The sequence below is a fragment of the Talpa europaea genome (assembly GCF_964194135.1).
Source record: "Talpa europaea genome assembly, chromosome: 4".
NCBI classification, from domain to species: domain Eukaryota; kingdom Metazoa; phylum Chordata; class Mammalia; order Eulipotyphla; family Talpidae; genus Talpa; species Talpa europaea.
This window is the reverse complement of record NC_140070.1, coordinates 18,073,221-18,089,999: the sequence shown is the minus strand read 5'-3', so window position 1 is coordinate 18,089,999 and position 16,779 is coordinate 18,073,221. Positions and strand designations below refer to the sequence as shown.

Below are 16,779 nucleotides of genomic sequence, written 5' to 3'. Positions count from 1 at the left end.
TCACTCTCTCTCAAAAGTGGAATCTCGACCATCCATATCATCCTTAAAATGGAAAGTAGCAGGAGAACAATATACCCAGAAGACCTCTGACAACACACATTTGTGACCTGGCCTTGAGGTGGGGTTGGGAGGGACTGTCTCTGGTGTCTTACTAGTGTCTTACCTTGGATCTAGTAAAAAAAAAAAAAAAAAGTCAATTTTTTAATAAATTATGGAAAAAACAATGCAGCCCCCTCCCCTTTTTTTTTAAATTGGGAAGGCAGGAGTGCATAGGTAAAAGACCCTGGGAAGGAGGGTAAAGAACAGAAGGTAGAGAGGCCCACACCCCTCAAGCCACCTGTCCTGTCTCCTTCAAATCACTCTCCGGAAAGCAAGGACTATCTGAACTGTTTGGTTTCCTGGATCAAAAGCATTTAATTTCCAACTTGAAATTTAATTCTTTCCTTCTTGCTCACAAATTTGTCAGTCAAATCCATAATTGACTTTTCCTCTACGTCTTGAAGAACTGTTATAGGGAAATAATGGCAGTTACCTTGTACATACTCTATATACCTACATACTAACGGTGGCAGATACCTAAATGGTGTTCTTTTTTTTCCAAGTCCCCCTTCTATCATTCTTCCATTTCATCTCCTCCCAGTTCTGCTCAACCAAGATCCATTGTGTTAAACATGAGACGATTTAACAATGCCACTTCATCCCTCTCTCCTACCCCTATTTAAGCTGCCATCACCATGGGTTCATATGTTTTTGTGTCTTCCACACAGCCTAATCAGAACTAACTACCAACTGATCTGCAATGATTACTGTTCACTCCTCATAAAATTCTAAGTATCACGTTTCTTAAAAGGTACTAAAACAGAACACTTACTCATCCTGCAAAACTCCTGCAACTCTGATTTAAGTTTTTAGCGAAACTTTGGAACTGAAGCCTGTGTGATTATGGAAGCCGTGACCCATGTTACACTTTGGGACCTGCAGCGACATATGACATGAGGTCAGATAATGTATAACCTGTTTAAGCTAAGCTTGAAAACCAGAACTTTGAGCATAGTAGGTCTCATATGATACATAGCATAATGTCTGACATTTAGAATCTTGGCCACTGATTTATAAATGAATCATGCTAGAAAATATGCATTTATGGTCTTAGTTTTTAATCCATTTACAGTTAATAATAATTCAATAAAATAGAGAACATGCATTAAGTGGTCTTTATTGAGGTGTCACATTCAGTTATTCATCAGTTATTCAATTAATTATATAAGTATGATGTTGTTGGATATTTGCGTGGGAATTTAAATGTAAAATAAATACAAAATACATTTGTGGTTTAAAGAACACTCAAGTACTTTTTTCCCGAGGTATTCCTTTCAGTCTGGTTTTGCCCCAGATCTTCTTTTTACTTCCCCTAGGAAAAGTCTATTAAACCACACAATGGATCTGAAATCAATGAACTTGAGTTTTAATTACATTACACATACTTTTTGATCTCATCATACAATACCAATACAAAAGCACCGCCCATGCCTCGCAGTACATTGGACCAGGCCCCTTTGAAGAAAGCATTGGCGCCTTCGTCTTTTGCAATCTTCCGCCAGCAGTCTAGTGTCCCAGTGTACATAATATCCGCTGTGGAAACAAAAGTTGGTAAGGGCTCCATAATTCTGGAGGAAAGAAACTTTTCCTCTGAAAAGTAAGGGGCCTTAAGCTTTAAGCCCCACTTGTAATATTCACCTGGACACCCCCATCCTTCTGGCATAACTGTTAAGCAGGATCTCCTGTCATTCCTGCTCCTTTGACTCAAGATCAACAGAAGAACTGGGGTAATTAACCAACTACTTTAGATTGTCCAAATGTAAAACAGGAAAGGAGCAGAGTGGAAATAAAAGCTGGCTCATCCCTTTCTGTATGGATGAGAAAACTGAGGCCTACTCTCATAGTACACACTTAACACCAGCTCTTAGGTGGAACAGAGGAAACTGGTACCATTTGTGGCTCTGACTTTCAAAAACAGCAATTTTACATGTTTCAACCTAGAAAAGCCACATTTTTCCCCCTATGGCAACAGACTACTTCAGGCCTCTTTCATCCGGCTAAATCGCCGTCCCCACTAACACCTTGCTAGAGAAGCAAGAATTGTTTTTAAATAAGCTAGCTAATTCAATTCTTTTTTGCTACTTCTACACTCAGTTTCTCAGAGGAAAAGGCCGAAGGCCCTTATAATTCTAGATACTTAGTTTGGTTCACCTCTAAAGATTTCATTTTTTATCACTTAAAAAACAAAAACTTTAAAGGAATAGCTGAGAATGTTAGAGGAGGTTAATTATAATCTTTCTTTCCTATATTCTTATCACATAATTGCAACAATGAGAATAATAAAGACTGAAAAGAGCAGTGAAACGTGTTCTCCTCGGGCAGATAAATAAGATGAAGACCAGTAGGTCTCTGGCTTACCCCCTTTCCGGCCGGACTGCATCATCATCCTACGGCGAACAGTGTCAAAGGGGTAGGACACCAGCCCTGCCACCGCTGTCACGCTCTGGGCAATCATCCAGCTCACAATAATGTGCACATTCTTGGGGTCAGGCAACATCCCTGTGGGCAGAGCCAAAAGGCCAAATGACTATGATGTGACTGCTCCCAGCAGCTCAGCAGAAAGCAAATGGGGATGGAGACGAGGCTACCGTACCTTCAATTCCACGCCCCACCCTTCCAGAAGAAACTGTCCCTTATGGGGCACCTCGAAAATAACCAGGTAGCCAATAAAGTCGGTGGCTACCCTTTCTGGATTCAGGGAAGCCAGAGTTCTGCTCGGTCCACAGGTCATGCTCAAGTGGTGCCAACTTAAAGTCAGTAACTGACAGAGCTATGGCAAGAGGGAGACGTGCACCTCTTTCTTCCTCTCTGAATAACTCACGGCCAGAGTTTACTTCAGCAGAGGGCAGGGAGAACCCTTTAGCTACTTATCCACACCAGTTTAACCCAGGGACTAGAAAAAAACAAGATTAATAAATATAAAGTCCTTTTTTATGAGTCACAGATCTGTCAGGATCATCTCTACACACACCCTCCACCTCCTCCTCTCCCTTCCACCCCAACCCACCCCTTCAAACACCCTCCTCTCACCCTTGGCAGTGTCATAGACTCCAAAGTAGGCAGCTCTGTAGATAATAATGCCCTGGACAGACACGCTGAATCCCTGGTACAGACCCCTCAGGCCATCAGACTTGAAGATCTTGGTGAGACAGTCGCCTAGACCACTGAACTCGCGCTGGGAGGAACTCTTGCCCACGTCGGCAGCCAACCTGGTCCTGGCAAAGTCCAGCGGGTACACAAAGCAGAGGGAGGTGGCCCCAGCTGCCCCACCGGAAGCCAGGTTACCGGCAAAGTAGCGCCAGAACTGCTTGTGCCTGTCAACGCCTCCCAGGAAAATCTGCTTGTACTTGTCCTTGAAGGCGAAGTTGAGAGCTTGGGTGGGGAAGTAACGGATCACATTGGCCAGGTTACCCCTCCAGAAGGAGACAAAACCCTGCTCCTTAGGGATCCTCACCACACAATCAATGATCCCTTTGTACTGCTTCTCAGCACTGATCTGTTTGCTGGCATGCTGGACCTGTGGGGGGAGGGGCGGCAGAGGGGAAAGGAAAGAGGAGAGAAAGGTTTGCACTTCCTTGACTTCCTTTTTAAAAAGCCTATGGGGAAATCAAATGGCTGGTGAGTAAATGCAAACATGTTACTTGGATGACAAAAATATTTCCAAATTTGCATCAATTCCCAGGCATTTGAGAAAAAAGGTTCGGCCCTAAACAAACTGAAAAGATAATTTCATTGTCAAGACAGGCCGTTTATTTATTGCCGTTTTCCTAGATGCTGGACTGTACGGGGATCTTCCTGGGAGACAGAAATGATTAAAGATTTCTGTCCTGAAGGACACTTGCCCCAATTTTATGAGCACCATGGGCAGGAGAGAGCCATTTCTTAGCCTCACTCTCATCTCCCTGGAGACCAGGATTTCTAGTAGATGCTCTAACAGGCGAGAATCATTCTACTAGGCATCAGAGCCTGGGATTTTTCAAGCAAATTCTCCTGGTAATCAATTATTGGGAGCTTGTGACTCTTGTGAGCAATTTGTTGGGAATTTTGTTGTTGATCGTTTTGACACCCAAACTGAAGAGTCCCAATTCCTCATTGAGAGGCCTTAGTCTTTTGGGAAACTGGAGAAAAACAGAATAGATAGAATGATGATGATGCCTTGTCATTCAGAGACCTGGCTGGGGGGGAAGTAAATACTGGGCGACTGGATGAGTAAGACATCTCAGCTGATGCCAAAAATTATTTCTTAATCTCTCAAAGCCTGGTTCTTCATCTGTCAAATGAGGGGAATAATGCCTCTCTTACACAGGTTATATAAAGACGAATCAAAATATGCATCAGCCTACAGCAGAGCGCATAGGGCACAGTCAGCGAGTTCTTGAGTAACAATTACTTCGATGCCTTTATTGTAAAAGATGGGTGGGTGCAGATCAGATGGTGCAAGAGACACTGCAAATCCAAAGGTGAGGCCGACCTAAGAGGCCTAAGTCGAGTGCCAGCGCTATCCCAGGAGCAGGATCTGGCTGGCTGCAACCCACTCGGGGTGGGTTTCCATATATAGACACCCGAACGCCGGGTGCCACCTGACACCAGGAATCTGCAATTGACGCTGGACCTGTCTACGCAGAGGGCACCTTCCCCTTTACGTAGGCCGGGGCTTGGGGCCTAGCACTGACTTGGGGCAGTTTTCTGCAGCTTCCCCCGCCCCCGTAGTCCCCGGGCGCCGCGGCTCGCCCGCATCCCGCGCGCCCGGCCCCGCCGGCCCCCAGCGCCCCAGGCCGGCGCCCCCGCCCGCGCGCGCGCGCGCCCTAACCTGCAGCAGCAGTTTGACCCTCTCAATGGGGGCGACCGCGGTCTTGGAGACGGCAGCGGCGATGCCGCCGGCCAGGAAGTCCTTGACGAAGCTCAAAGCTTGATCACCCATGATGACAGCCGGGCGCACACCGCCTGCAGGAGCCGCGCTCTCGCTCTCGCCTCTGCCCGGCCAGGCACCGCCACGCCGTCCCCGTCCCTGCGCGACGCGAAGGGGCCGCTCGCCTCGCCCCGCAGCCCTCCTTATATCCCCCGCCCGGTCTCTCGCGAGAGGAGGAGGGACCCCGGGCCAGTGCGCGCATTGCGCATTGGCTGGGCAGGTGCGCGGACCCCCCCTGCGCCGGCCCCCTCTTCTGCAGAGGGCAACCGGGGCGCAGACGCTCGCTGGAGGCTGGGATGGGCTGGGGGCTGTGCCTTCAGCTCGGGACATTTAAAGGGCAAATTCATGTTATCTGTCCCGGAGAGCCGAGGGAACACCGTGTCTCTGCGGCGTGCGGGCCGCTGTATTTATAGCACAAGGAGGTTCAGACCTAGGCCGACCTGGGCACAGACGCGCGGCCGGTGCCTCAAGCAGGGCGCTTTAACCTCAGGCCTGCAAGGCCAGGTTCTGGCCAGTGGATTTCGGACTCCGTGTTCCCTGCTTCTCCTTGGTAACGGTGCCTCTCTCCAGAGCTTGCCACTTGGATCGGGGCCTCTTCAGAGTGGAGTGCTTTCGCAAATAAATTAAGATCTTCTAAAAGAAATACTAATGTCCCTTGATGCTGTGATTTCCTCATATAGCTGGCAACCTGCTGAATGCCTTCTTCTTCCCATTCAGCCATTCAGTCTGCTCACAATTATTTATGTCCCTGGCATTATGCTACCAGGAAAGGCTTGTTTTAGTAAGGCGTGTGTGTGTGTGTGTGTGTGTGTACACACTTTGCCTGCCTGTTAGATCTGAGTCACCCCATGATACCAGCATCCTGACACTAATAAGGACCATGTAGGACATGTCTTTCGTAAATCCCGTGAAGGGTTGATGTACCACTCTGCTCTCCATGGAATCTCAGCATATATTCTGGGCAGAATGTTCTCAAGCATCCACCCGAGTAGCAGGATGACCAGAATGTTAAAGTAACAGGCTAAATGCTTGTATCTGCACTTTTTAATAGGCACCCAGAGTTGGGGAAGATTTAGGCTATCTAGTCCTAAGGAACTGACTGTAATAGGTTGGTTTTTAAAAATGTATTACTACGAGTTTTAATTTTCCTTAACTTTTGCGTCAGGAGGTTCACATAATCATACAGGTTTTCAAATACAGCTGTTACCTCCCCTAGAATGAGTTTGGTTAGTTTTAGACATTCAGTTCCCTTCCTATGTTTGTTAATGTTCATCTGACAAAGTCCATTCATTTTTTCCCCACGGCCTTGTTGATGAATGTAGACATGGTGTTAGGTGTTTACTGAGCTGCAGCTGTGTGTCACCCTGGGCCTTGAGACTTCAGTAGAGGAGAGGTCACTAGTTGGGTGCTGAGACCACAAAAGGTATGTGTTTATTCAAGGTTGGGGCAGAGTAGGGTTCGGAAATCCAGGTGAGCAGTATGATAATTAAATGCGAAGTCGCCAGAGGTCAGACTCGGCAAAAGGTCAAGGATACAGGATAAACTGAAAAGCCATTTGTGTATTCACTTAGCAAATATCAGCATGGATTGTTTACCAGGGACTATGATTCAATATAAGATATGATTTGTCCCAAAGAGCCTAACAGTCCAGCAACTGATATTATTTGTCACTTGTTTAGCTTGCTTTATCACAACAGCTTCCCCTCTAGATTTTTATGGGTCAACATAATCCAAAGCTAGTCATTTAAAATTATAATAGGGCCTCCCTGATGGCGCAGCGGTTCAGCGCTGGGTTGAGAAGCTGCCCGCAGCCTCTGCAGCGCAGGTTGGATCCCCGGCTACTCCCCGGCCACCAGAGGAGGGTCCCACATGGTGTGCAGACCTCTCCTGCCGCCCGCTGCTCCCCTCAGCAGTGTACTTCGGTCCTTCTGCCTGCTCTGCTCCCCGCTCTGGCTCTGGTGAATTCTCTCACCTTCCCGCGCTTCTGACTGTACCCAGTGCTTGTATGTATAAATAAATAAATAAATAAATAAATAAATAAATAAATAAATAAATCTTTAAAAATAAATAAATAAATAAAATTATAATAGACTACTGTATTTCATCCTATTAACAGAGAGCAGGTGTCTAAGTCATTTTCCTGTAGATGTGTCGTATCCTTATTATGAAGAATGTTGCTGTTACATAAACACTTCTGCACAAATTTCATTTTCTCCTGTAAGTTTTTCCTCTGTCATATGTTGTCCTGAAATGGCATGGGTAATTGAACATTTAAAAAGTTATTTTTTAGATACTGTTGAATATTGAGAAACTGCTCTTCAGGAATATGGATATAGACTCACTCCTCTAACACCGAATTAAAAAAAATTATTTATTTATGCATACAAGAACTGGGGTATAGGCCAGAGGTGTGGGGGGTTGAGAGGATTCACCAGGGGAACAGAACAGGCAGATGGACTGAAATACACTGCTGAGGGGAGCAGTGGGTGAGCCAGGAGAGGTCTGCTGAGCCATGTGGGTATCTCCCTGGCCAGGGATCGAACTCATGCTGCAGTGGCTGCGGATAGCTTCATAGATTGTGTTTTAACCCCTTGCACCACCAGGGCCAACACTGAATTTTTTTTAAAAGCATCTTTCAGTTCTTTGTGCCATGAATTCCAACTTGCACCCCTTTAATTACCATCAAACTGTATATATTTCATATGATTTAATTTAATTTTTCAGGGTTTTCTTTTTGTATAAACTTTTAATCGTCTTTGATTTCAGATATGGACTGAAAGTATAATATCTATCTATATTTACAATTCTTTTTTTTAATTTTTTTTGCATGTTTTTATTTATTTATTTGTTTGTTTGTTTTGTTTATACATGCACTGGGTACAGTCAGAAGCGCGGGAGGGTGAGAGAACTCACCAGAGCCAGAGCGGGGAGCAGAGCAGGCAGAAGGACCGAAGTACACTGCTGAGGGTAGCAGCGGGCGGCAGGAGAGGTCTGCGCGCCATGTGGGACCCTCCCCCGGTGGCCGGGGAGCAGCCGGGGATCGAACCGGCGCCGCAGAGCCAGCGCTCAACCGCTGCGCCACCGGGGAGGCCCTATATTTACAATTCTTTTCTTTCACAAAGCAATTGTGACCATTTATTTGATCACACAGCAACTAAATTTCATGTACATGTATCAGTCTCCTTTTTACCCTGCCACAGAACTATAACGTACCCCACATTCTCTATACAACAATTCCTTATATATCTAAGACAATAAATATATGTTGAGTATTTTTCACTTTTTAAAATCACATTGTTTTAAAAGTGATATTGAAATAAACACATATTAAAATATTTATTATTGACCTCCCTGGTGCGCAAGGGGTTAAGCACCGCACTATGAAGCTATCGGCAGCCTCTGCAGCACTGGATACCCACCCAGTCAGCCAGGGAGAAACCCACATGGGGCAGTTCTGTTCCCCACTCTGTCTCTGGTGAATCCTCTCACCCCCCACATCTCTGGCCTGTACCCCAGCTCTTGTATGCATAAATAAATAAATCTTTAAAAATAAAATAAAATATTTATTACATTGGTCTAAATGTGTTATTAAATTACCACAGATTTGAATATGAGCATTTCCATAATATAATGATATGCTTCATGTTCTGATTTAAAAAATCTCATTTATAGCTATATCAGTCTTTTTGCCCTAATTTATACTCTATTTCCTTCTACCTATTTTGGTAGTTCTTTTTAAAATGTCTAATTCTGGGCCTCCCCGGTGGCGCAGCGGTTGAGCGCTGGGTTGCGAAGCTGCCCGCGGCCTCTGCGGCGCCGGTTCGATCCCCGGCTGCTCCCCGGCCACCGGAGGAGGGTCCCACATGGCGCGCAGACCTCTCCTGCCGCCCGCTGCTCCCCTCAGCAGTGTACTTCGGTCCTTCTGCCTGCTCTGCTCCCCACTCTGGCTCTGGTGAATTCTCTCACCCTCCCGCGCTTCTGACTGTACCCAGTGCTTGTATAAACAAAACAAACAAACAAATAAGTAAATAAAAACATGCAAAAAAAAATAAAATAAAATAAAATAAAATGTCTAATTCTGCAGGCCTCCCTAATGGCAGAGGGGTTAACTCTCAGCATTATCACCCCTGCACCCTGCATTCCATCTCCAGACAAGGAAGCTAACCCACATGGCACAGCAGACCTCTCCTGTTTCGCCTGCTGCTCTCCTCAGCAGTGTATTTCAGTAGATCTTCCTATTCTGATCTGTATTTCAGTAGATCTTCCTATTCCTATTCCCCCCTCTGTCTTTGGTGAATCCTCTTACCCTGTCCCCCACCCCCTTGATCCCTGGCCTCTACACCAGTTCTATGCATAAGTAAATAAACCTTAAAAAAATTAAAATTAAAAAAAATTAAAATTAAAAATAAATAAAATGTCTAATTCTACATTATATATTATAAGGAGACTCCAACTTTATTTTTCTCCATATTTCATTTTCCCCTGCACCATTTTTGGGTGCCAAAACTCATCATTAGTTAGTTGTCTTATAGTAGTAATAATTCTAGTTTATCCTATATTAAATTCTTATAGCTTTATTCTATGAAATCAACTTATGAGTTATTTATTTGATCATCAGTCAAAAAAAAATTCCACAACTTATCTGTGGTTTTACAATCACTTGAAAAATGAAAAAAAATTTTTTTTGCTTATATACCTGGATTTTTACTTTTCAGGTCAATCATTTGATTATTTAAACATCAGATTTTTAATGGATATTTAAATTACATATTAACTTAATCAGCATCTTAAAGCAGTAAGTATTATCATCTTGGTTATACTTTATTAATCAGCATTTTGATATTTTTCTAAATGGAGATATCATATCTCCTTGACTTCTGTCCAATTGTACTGTCCTATTGGGAAAGCTATAACTGGACTCATTGACAAGAGGTTTTTCATGGAAATCCATACACTGGCCTCTCCCTTTCTGGACTTTCTCAGAAAAGAGAGGCCTCATATGCCCTCAGGAGCATGAGCTGCTTGTGATCACAAGATCTTGGTATCACTTACACAGTCAGGGGAGAGACTGGCACTCAGCAGAACATGTGTCCACCCCGCAGGTCCCAGAACACGGGGCTTTCTGCCAATGGGAGGAGGAACAAGGCATCTAGAAGATAAAAGGGAAAAGTGCTTTCAAATATGGCATGGTCTCCTGGAGGCTGGGGGGAGGGGGAAAACAGGGCTATCAAGAAATAGGAGTGGTGATACTGTAACGCCTGTGTATAGGTGCATATCTAAAATTGTTAGGATGTGAAACATTATTACTATTAGTTCATATAGTAAATTACAACATGAAGCAAAGAGGAGTAAATTCTGAAATTTTATTTTCTGATCACATAAGACCAATGCGAATAACTGAATTTCAGTGAAAGGTATTTAGTAGATTTGCTCATATTGATGCAGTGTTCAAAAAGACAAAACAATTTTTGCTTAGGGAAGCTTAAATGATTAGAACAATACCTCAATTAAATCGTTTATAGTCAGGTGCTTTCACAGAACTTACTAAAGTGTACACACACACACAGACACTCCACACACATATGCCTGCAGAAGTCATGAGTAATTATGCAACATGTTCTATCAGCTTCTGTTTAGATAATGCCAACAAAATCTATGAAGCTGCAAAATATGTTTTTAAAACTAATTTGCTCATTCTAGAAACTTCTTATACTTTATTGATCAGCTCCCTTGGGTATCACTTTCTTTCTACCACGTTAAGATAGAAATGACCTAAACTATTCACACCCAATTCATTCATTCATTTTCCCCCCTTTTCGTCTTCCAACAAGCATTATTGAAAACCTACATAGTAGACACTGAACACTAGGCTGTTCACATAGGGTACTGGTGATACAAAAATCAGAGCGCTAATGTTGTTGCCTTGGAGAATCTCACATTCCAGAAAGAGACATACTTGTGCTGCCCACAGGCTATTCCAAAGCCACAGTGACAAGAATCTCAGCAGAGGTTCTGATTGTAATTCCAGGAGATTAGTTTTCAATATGCTACTGGTCGTAACTTGTATTTTTAAACTTTCATGAATGTTTTTGAAACAAAACTATTGTTGGAAGGACTTAGATATTATTTAAAGAAAGTGAATTTCTGGAGGCAAAAGAGCCCCTCCATTATAAAGATAGGCCAAGCACCTTCTCTCCTAGAAGATCTCTGATCCCTTGGAGAAACTGGCACTCAATCTCTACAGCTAGCCCTCCCCTAACACAGGCAGACCCCCCCCTTCCTAAAAACATATCTGTATTTTTTTTTTAAAGATTTATTTGTTTATTTATTTATACAAGCACTGGGTACAGTCAGAAGCGTGGGAGGGTGAGAGAATTCACCAGAGCCAGAGCGGGGAGCAGAGCAGGCAGAAGGACCAAAGTACACTGCTGAGGGGAGCAGCGGGCAGCAGGAGAGGTCTGCGTGCCATGTGGGACCCTCCTCCGTGGCCGGGGAGCAGCCGGGGATTGAACCGGCGCAGCACAGGCTGCGGGCAGCTTCGCAACCCAGCGCTCAACCGCTGTGCCACCGGAGAAGCCCCATATCTGTATTTTTTTTTCTCCCCCTGCCTCCCTTATCCCTCCCTGTCTCAGCAGCCCCTCCTTGCTTTAGCCAAGACTCCAACAAAGTTACTTGATATTTTATGGCACGACTGAGCTTATTTTTGTGCATGTGTAATAATAATGCCTTCCTAGTGTAGCCATCTGCCTTCCATGTTGACATTTTCTAGTTTCCACCATTTGCAAACTATGAATAAAGCCATGACTCACTCAGAGTTGTCTTGGTTGGTTTTCTAAGTACCTTTAGACCTGGCTTCCCTAGTTTCATACATCCTCCCAGTCGTTTTTTTGAAAAACACCTGCCTTATCTCTGTTATTGTTGAAATCAATGCTTAGTAAATGGTATCAGAAATACCACTTTTGCTATTGGATGATATTTTTCTATTTTCAAGTATGAACATTTCCCCTCAATATTTTTGCTTTTACCTTATGACCCTTTCCTCATTAAATCAGCTAGACATACTGTACATTGCCCTGTAAAAAAAAAAAAGTATTCAGAAAACAGAAAAAAAAATAGTCTATTTTTGGCAGTAGATTTCCAAAAGGCAGAGAAAGAATTCAAGTATAAGCAGTAGATTTGGGTAAAATACCTGAAAGAAAGCAAAGCTTCCTGCTCACCCCGCCCTCCCAATTATATCAGGTTTTCCTGGGACAAAGAATAATGTCAGAGAGAAAGCAAAGAGTGAAATGTTGGTATGGACCCTTGAGAAAAAGGAGCCCAGTACTCTTTCCCAGGTCAAGGAGGCAGCAATAATTCAGGGGAGAAGTAGCTGGGGGCCATTTTAGTGCATAGGTCACAGATAGCCTCCAGGGTTCCCGCCAGTGTGAGAGCAGAACAAATTCCAGGCAGCTGCAAGTTAGCTTGCTGGCATGAAGGACCATAGGTAGCCTGTCAGGTTTCTCCTGCCCCAACGTGGTATGAGAGCAGCAGCCTAACACTTATGCCCAAGGATGCAAATTTAGCCAAGAGCAAGCCAAGAGCAAAGTTTCTTGAAGAGCCCTGTGGTTTGAAATGATGTAAGGGCTGGGAGTGTCTTTGGTGGAGCCATGACTGAAGACCAGAAGGAAATGAGGACCCAGCACCTGATGCTAGCACAGGTGACCATCCAGACCATATGCCCCTTCCTTTCTGGGATTAGTGCTATAGAAATCCCTGGGGTTTAGAAGGAATCCACTTGAAGGCAGGGGAGAGCAAAGGAGACTCTGATTATTTCCACCACTCTTAAATTAGCTGTTTTGTACAGCTGAGTTTGTGGACCAATATTCATGTTTGCTATAGGATTTTCTTAGTTTTAAAAGATAATGTGTTAAAGCTGTGCCAGAATTGTGAAAGCTACTGTTTCTCATGCCATCAAGCACATTTCTTTTTTTTAATAATTTATTTTTTTTAAAGATTTATTTATTTATTTATTTATTTATTTATTTATTTATTTATTTATTTATTTATTTATACAAGCACTGGGTACAGTCAGAAGCGTGGGAGGGTGAGAGAATTCACCAGAGCCAGAGCAGGGAGCAGAACAGGCAGAAGGACCGAAGCACACTGTTGAGGGGAGCAGCGGGCGGCAGGAGAGGTCTGCGCGCCACGTGGGACTCTCGCTGGTGGCTGGGGATCGAACTGGCGCTGAAGGCACATTTCTTTAAGGAGCCTCAAACTTCATTGAGAGAGAGAGAGAGAATCTGGTGTGGTGGGGCAGGGAGAGAGGGGATTCAGGGTAGAGTCTATAAATCTCTATGAAATTCCAGCTGATGCATTTCTATTAAATGGCTTAACTAAGTAAGCACAACAACTGACTCTTTTAACATATAAGCTTCATGATACCTTAAACAAAAAAAGTTCAAAAAAGTGTTGAATGGAGGGGAAAATAATATGCTTTAATTTCTAGTGCAATATTTCTCAAAAATTTTCAGTAATGGAATACCTGGAAATACTGTTATTTTTGCAGAGCACCATGAAATGTAGGTATATGGAATTTCATCATATAAAGTCTCAGAGTAGTTATACAAACAAAAATATGACTGTCTATGTTTGTCTGCCATAGAAAATTATAACCACTTTAATGGTGGGTTTACCAATTTCTCCTTGCAGTTCTGTTAAATTTTCTTTTTCATACTTTTAAGCTTTGTTTTTAAAGCCATATAAAATTTAAATTATTATACCTTCTTGGTGAATTTAACTTATCATTAAGTTGCAGTTCTTTTTATCTGTAGCAATAAATTTGCTTTAAAGTCTTTTCCACCTAAATAAAGTAATACCTGATTTCCTTTTGTTTGTATTTGCCTTGTTTATCTTTTTCTATTCCTCTACTTTCAATGATTCCTTGTTTTAGGGATATTCCTTATAAACTTAGTTTTTAAAAATATTCTGTTGATAATTGTATTTATTTGGCTGGAGAATTTGAACTATTTTCCATATATAAGGATGACTGATATTTTCTAAATTTTATTTTTGAATAATTATAGACTCAAAAGAAATGAAAAGAACCACTGCACGTATTTTAAAATTTTATGTCTGCCATTGTATTTTTTGTTTTCCATTTGTCCTTTTGCAAGTTGTTGAAATTGATAATTTTACAGTCCTTATTTACTATGTCAAGCGTTATATATATTTCTAAATTGCATATAAGCTGTTTTTTAAGACTATGTTTGAAGTTAGTAATGTTTTATATTGTTTTCATAATAGAAATGGAGGTTCTCTGCTTCAGAAATTGCTGCTATAGTGCACTTCCCACCTAAGAACCCATAGTCTACCACCCTGGACCTGTGCTCCCTCGCTTCTCTGCTCTCCACGCTTTCCTTCTCTCTACCCCTCCCTTAAAGTGTTAATAACACCATCATTGTTTTTCAGGTCGCTACTATTTTACCAGGTTTCCAGGATGCCAAGTTTCCCCTTTTGGCCTCTCTAGGCATTGAGTGTATCTTGGGACCATGATGCCATTTATAGCTTGCCGAAGAAAATACTAGAGTCAAGTCAACAGGGAATTAATCCAGCTCTGAAATAGCCAGCTTGCTTTGGACAGTTCATTTTTGGAAGAATTGGCTGCATTTCATTGTCGTTATTCAATGTGGCCACTAGAGGGAGATCACATATAACTAAATGATACTCCAGAGCTCGACTTTCTATTAAAACCCTGTCAATGGTACATAAAACTTTTAAAAAATTCCCTCTGCTTAAAAAAAAAAATACAAATGCAGCCTCAAAATAGCCAAAAATCAGGTCATATTATAGGTTGTGAGATGGGGAAAGAAAACAAGACCAAGTTCACGTTGCCACAAGCATAGCATTTTAAACATCAGAATAAGTATATAGATGAGAATAACAATAGGAAAAAAGACAAACATAAGACAAAAGTATATAGATGAGAATAGGAAAAAAAGATATACAGAAAAAATAGTATCAGGAATAAAGAAGGCCAGCTGATAAGATAAAGGGGTTGATTCAGAAGGTAGGTGTCACATTTAGTGTATCTATTCATCCATCACTAACCACGAGTTGCTGGAGCCTCCCCTTGCAAAGCTTATGTCTGGGGTTCAGAGAAACTCCATATCCCCGCATGGGGTGTCCTCGCAGGTTCCACTCATGGGGCGCGACCAAATCCCTTGCCAGAAGGCTCAAGCTGGCCCGAGGGCCTCCGAGGGGGAAACTCAGGCCCTGGAGGAGGCTGACACCCTGGGTGCGTGCGAATCAGTCCTCTGCTCAAACCCTCCTCTTCGCCTTTCCTCTCTTCCCAAGGCTTCTGGAGAAGATTTGGGGGCCGGGGCGCTGGTCCAGATGCTGGTGACAGATGCTGGAGCCGGTACAGATGCTGGTGGCCACCTCCAGCCTGCGGTCAGCAGAACCGGGCTCATGGCAGCTTCCACGGGAACTGACCCGGGGACGCCCAGGGGACCGCAGCCAAGGCCGGCGGCTCCGGGGAGACGGCGAAGAGTGTTACTTGAGGGCGCAGGCCTGGGTGAGAGTCTAGGGGAGCCTGGAAGGAAGGTTCTGATGCAAGAGGTGGGGTTTTCCACTCTAAATTCTCCCTGCCTCCTGCTTATCCCGACACATCCATGCAAGCAGCCTGGTGCAGAAATCCCGAAGGCGGAGCCCCGACATTCTGCGGGTTCCCAGCGGCCGACCCAGACCCTGTCAGCCTGGAACTGGGGACCCGCAGGGACCACATGCCCTTCTACCACTAGGTGGGCAGCTCAGCGCGCGGGTGTCCTGCCCTGCTGAGGGCCGCAGGGCGCCGCACCTGCAGCTCCCCTAAGGCACCCCGGAGAGTATCAGTCATGTTGGATTAGGACCTGCTAAAGGTCCGTTCTCCAAATACTGTCACTTTCTGAGGCACTGGGAGTTAAGAGTATCAACATACAAATTTTGGGAGGGCACAATTCAGCGGACAACATTTACCAGTTCTTGGGTTTATTACTGTTAAGTTTTTTTTTTTTTTTTAATTTTCTAGAGGCATGTCTTATTTATTTATCTATTTGTTTGTTTGTTTGTTTGGTTTATACATGCACTGGGTACAGTCAGAAGCCGGGAGGGTGAGAGAATTCACCAGAGTCAGAGCGGGGAGCAGAGCAGGCAGAAGGACCGAAGCACACTGCTGAGGGGAGCAGCGGGCAGCAGGAGAGGTCTGCGCGCCATGTGGGACCCTCCTCCGGTGGCCGGGGAGCAGCCGGGGATCGAACCGGCGCCGCAGAGGCCGCGGGCAGCTTCGCAACCCAGCGCTCAACCGCTGCGCCACCTGGGAGGCCCTATTACTGTTAAGTTTTAAAATCAATTTAATGTTTATAAAAGGTATTGTGTCACTTAACCAGTGTGGCCATGTCTGTTTTCCCACTAGACAGTAATTATTGAAGCTAGGGACTTGGTCTTACTGATCTTTGTAACCCCACTGGGTAGCAGGTTGTTGTCATTTAGTAAATACCATCTGAATTACATCTTTTTTTTAAAAAAAAAATATTTATTTATTTATACAAGCACTGGGTACAGTCAGAAGCACAGGAGGGTGAGAGAATTCACCAGAACCAGAGAGGGGAACAGAACAGGAAGACTGACGAATTACACTGCTGAGGGGAGCAGCGGGAGGCAGGAGAGGTCTGCGCACCATGTGGGACACTCGTCCAGCTGCAGGGGATGGAACCGGTGCTGCAGAGGCTGCGGGCAGCCTCACAGTCTGGTGCTCA

At 44.0% G+C, this 16,779-nt stretch overlaps 1 protein-coding gene across 1 annotated transcript; it reads right to left on the bottom strand.

The window, feature by feature from the left end:
* Positions 1–1,444: 1,444 nt before the first annotated feature.
* Positions 1,445–5,020, bottom strand: SLC25A4 (solute carrier family 25 member 4; the record flags this gene model as incomplete). The annotated part of the gene is made up of 4 exons (XM_084232446.1): positions 1,445–1,632; positions 2,458–2,598; positions 3,130–3,616; positions 4,910–5,020. 4 exons carry the CDS (start codon positions 5,018–5,020, stop codon positions 1,475–1,477), a joined length of 897 nt encoding a protein of 298 aa, XP_084088572.1. The 3' UTR covers positions 1,445–1,474.
* Between the last annotated feature and the right edge of the window lie 11,759 nt (positions 5,021–16,779).